Raw genomic sequence first — 3,837 nt, forward strand, 5'->3', positions numbered from 1 at the left:
ACATCATGAGCTTTTGTTAGCATACCTAGCTAGGTACGATTGGGGACAAGGGACCGCCGGCCTGGTGGGGGGGGAGGTGGTCCCCTGCCCCAATTTGTACCTAGCTAGGTATGCGATGCCTCCCAAGCACAAGCTCATGATGTTATGCGTTGTATGAAAAACAGTGAAAAAGGCCTACATGAGAAAATTTCTAAATCTTCTTGTGCATGCCCTTCGAGAGGTTTGTGCGTGGAGGGGGATTATTAAGGGATGTGTGGGTCACAAAATAGATGTAATCCTCGTACAATGCCAACACTCAGTGTAAGAAGTGGGAGTACATATTGCATAAATTTCGAGTGCTTAGGATAAAAGTTTATATTAGGAAGCAAACTTAGCACCTCGTGACAGCTGTAGCACAACAATATCCAAGCGGTAGCTTAGAAAGCCAGCTAGAATGGAGCAAGCAGCACCCTGCAAGTACCCCCTCTCCATCACCAAGGTCCTCAACAAAACGGATGTCACTTACAACTACTTGGTACAAATTGCTTATGCACGCACTTGAGATTTCGCTTTCATGCATTTCATTAGGCTTACTAATTAACAGGTAAATTAGTGTAGTTCTGCTAGGAAAGTAGAATGATACCTAAAGTTGAGGCTTCTGCTCTTTTGCTTTGTGTCCTGCCCAGCCATGCATGGCCATGATTTTGTTCTTGTTGAAGATCTTGCATTCATCCTTAAGCATGTCGCACTTTGCTGTTTTTGTGATCGGTTTGCGGGGGCTCTCATTCGACCAATGAAATTATTTGGAAGCTGGTGACCCTGACACATGCACTCTGCTGTTTGGAAGGGGAAATGGAAGACTGTTCATAAGGAAAAGTTTATAATGGAGGGGCCATTATTGGAATGGCAGTAGTCTTCCTTGTACTTTGAAAAATGGCAAGCTTAGCTCACCAGCTGATATATTGGTAGTATGTTGTTGTGCAGGAGATGGGAAGGAAAGAAAGCAAGGAACTGATGCAGATGGGAGTGGAGAAAGAGGTGAGGATTTGTTTAGAGGGTCAAAGTGAGCGTGAATGGCAGGTGAAGACGATCATGCGCGGCCCAGATCGTGAGCGTGTTGTCGCACTCTCTGGGGGCTGGAGAAGGTTCATCGCTGACAACGAGCTGAAGATCGGAAAGGAGCTGCATCTCATATGGAAGGGGCCTCGGGACATTGCCGTCCGGATCATTGAAAGACGCACTAGAGGGCGGCCTCCTATTACTGCTGCTAACAAGAAACATGAGGTGGACTCGGGCAAAGCTGCGAATTCCGAGTCTGAAAGATGCAGGCGGCCTCTTCAACGTGCAGAGGCAGCGCCTCTTGCGGTTGAGGAATTAAGGCGTGGAACATTAAATATTGGAGAGAGCATCAGCAAGAAGTGCAAGCTCATGTTCTACATCCACATTGAAGAAGTGCTGAGGCAGCCCTTGCCGATGTGCAAGTCTGATACGGTCTCCAGCTTAATTGCTTGGGTAATCCTTCTCTCTCTCTCTCTCTCTCTCTCTCTCTCTCTCTCACACACACACACACACACAATACGCGAGGATTCGATTTGCAATTTGTAAAGTTTTGTGGTGTGGTTAATTCATTAGAAGTTTTGAACAGATTCTCACAATAATTCCCACATTGTGACTTAGCATCATGAGCTTCACTGAGGGAGGCAGCTGCGGTCCGCTGCCCCCAATCGTACCTAGCTAGGTATGCGGTGCCTCTCGAACAGAAGCTCATGATGTTGCACATTGTATGAAAAATATTGTAAAAGACTCGGTTTTCCTACATGAGAAAAATTCTAAATCTTCTTGTGGTTGCAGGACATTCCCAATGAGATTTCAAAAGTTATGCTTGAGCTAGATGGTTGCAAGTTGGCTCTTTTATGCAACTGCAATAAGGCATGGTTTTCCTCCGTGACTAACCAAGGTAAGACCCTAACCATGCATGACATGCTACTTTTCTGTGAACATCACAATGTAAATGAGGGAGACTTATGCATCTTTTGGGGAGACAACTTAAGCAATAAGACACTTCATATATATCTATATAAAAAGGGACATGCAAAACCATGTTGTCCCATACGTAGTTAGCCCAATAGATTTTTACACCCACTCCATTAGATACATTCTAGTGAGTTATGTAAGCTCATGTGTTTTGGGTTTTCCATAGTATAATCAAGGTTGATATTGGGACGTGTTTAATTCGTCTAAATAAATTGAAGTCGAAAAGTTATGTTTTAGCTTGTGAGCTATTTATTGTTGTACCATACTTATGAAGAAGCGACTTTGATTCAAAACGATAATTGATTCAATGAGAAAGGAAATTCTAGTGTCCATGGGTCTAACAAAACCAAAGTATCAATGAAAGCAAGTCAAATTTTCCTTTCTTTCTGGTTGATTGAGTGTTAATGTATATAAACCATGATAGAAAATTGTTCAATGATTGGATCTTCACCCTAAAAATTGTCTCAAAAAGATGTTAACAAAAAAAGACATCAAATCCACCACTCGCACTATTCGAAATAGTCAGTTAAAACTAATCCCATAACTCCAAATAATTACCCCAAACATATACAAAACATAGAATACATGATGCAGTGCTACAACAAATTAGATTACTCCTAAAGCCCATAAAAAAAATCAAGTTATTGTTGTGCCTTCTTGCATCTTCTCTTCCCAGCATTTGTGGGTGTATCTTGTTTCTCCATCCCTCCATGTATCTTAAATGGTTTCACACTTTTGATCTCTTGGTCCTCTCGATCATAATTGTCATCGTTAATTTTTTCAAGAAATTGTCCATCTTTTGTACTTTTTATAATGCAGCTAAAAATTTTCAAGGAAGGAGAGGCGGTTCACGTGTCACTCCCATTTGAAAAAACACATTACAAAACATCTAATCTAAAATGCAAAAGTAAAGGGTAAGATTGTAAGAAATGACAGTTTTGTTTTCATAATGTAAGAAGTGACAAACTTTTTCAAATGTAAACTCAAGAGACTTTCTATTCCACATAAAGTAAATGTTGAAGTTTAATTGCACATAACAAAAATGGATAACTTTAGCGGAGGTTTTGTTACTTAATGCTTTACTTTTTGAAGATATAACAAAAAAAGAAAAATTTTAGTGATTTTTTTTGTTTAATGAAAATGTAATTTTTGAAGATACATTTGGTTTTATCTTTTCAAAGGATTTTTTTTAACAGACCAATATTGATATGTTTTAGAAAAATTTGAAAGTGTGTATTTCTTTAAAAAGCTTGAAAAAAGAAAAAAATTCGCATAACATCGACTTGGGGTTCTTGCTTTGAAGATATGCATGACATGCATATGCAGAGATCGTTATCTACATTATTGACCATGTGAGAGAGAGAGAGAGAGAGAGAGAGAGAGAGAGCCACATTGCTTGTATGTATGTGTATGTATGTATGTATGTATGTATGTGTATGTGAGAGAGAGAGACCATCACAGTTCATGTGCGTACACATGTACATTTATGATGGGGGAGAGAAAGATTGTACCATTAAGCTCACACACTTTTTACAGTTTCAACGTATTATTTTTTGGTAATAGTGTACTTTTTAAAGGATAGCTAAAGTTTTTCACCCGTAGAAAATGGATTAAATGTCCACAAAGACCAACCCTCACATTAACACCTCAAATGGGTAGAGAGACTTCCCAGTTCATGGACTTTTTACCAATTTGGATATTTTGTTCTTTTCATTTTTAAGAGTTAATATGTGGGTCATGCTTAAAAATCTATAAATTCCTTAAATTTTGGCAGGCAAGGGTGTCAATCTAAAAACAACGAGAGAGAACACCGCAAATGGTTAT

At 39.4% G+C, this 3,837-nt stretch overlaps 1 protein-coding gene across 5 annotated transcripts; it reads left to right on the forward strand.

Annotated features, from left to right (window-relative positions):
- Nucleotides 1-254: 254 nt before the first annotated feature.
- LOC147426208 (AP2/B3-like transcriptional factor family protein) lies at nt 255-3,019 on the forward strand. Of its 5 annotated transcripts, none has more exons than XM_086498618.1 (4): nt 255-514; nt 964-1,491; nt 1,831-1,936; nt 2,833-3,019. In XM_086498618.1, the coding sequence occupies exons 1-4, from the start codon at nt 434-436 to the stop codon at nt 2,880-2,882; spliced, it is 765 nt and encodes a 254-aa protein (XP_086354744.1). In that variant the 5' UTR covers nt 255-433; the 3' UTR covers nt 2,883-3,019. The 5 variants fall into 5 exon arrangements, 4 of the variants coding, with proteins under 4 accessions (XP_086354744.1, XP_086354745.1, XP_086354741.1 ...); XM_086498619.1 differs by lacking the exon at nt 2,833-3,019 and adding an exon at nt 1,657-1,717 and having other exon boundaries at nt 256-514; nt 1,831-1,967; XR_015186201.1 differs by lacking the exon at nt 2,833-3,019 and adding an exon at nt 1,625-1,717 and having other exon boundaries at nt 257-514; nt 1,831-1,967.
- Nucleotides 3,020-3,837: the final 818 nt, after the last annotated feature.

This window comes from Adiantum capillus-veneris, chromosome 24 (assembly GCF_014529385.1).
Source record: "Adiantum capillus-veneris isolate H3 chromosome 24, ASM1452938v2, whole genome shotgun sequence".
Taxonomy (NCBI): Eukaryota; Viridiplantae; Streptophyta; class Polypodiopsida; order Polypodiales; family Pteridaceae; genus Adiantum; species Adiantum capillus-veneris.

Bases quoted from the DNA above. Each gene is read 5' to 3' on its own strand.
- LOC147426208 (XM_086498615.1), top strand. From the start codon at position 434: ATGGAGCAAGCAGCACCCTGCAAGTACCCCCTCTCCATCACCAAGGTC. The intron at 515-963 runs GTACAAATTGCT...GTTGTTGTGCAG, and splicing joins ATGTCACTTACAACTACTTG to GAGATGGGAAGGAAAGAAAG. The intron at 1,492-1,830 runs GTAATCCTTCTC...TTGTGGTTGCAG, and splicing joins TCTCCAGCTTAATTGCTTGG to GACATTCCCAATGAGATTTC.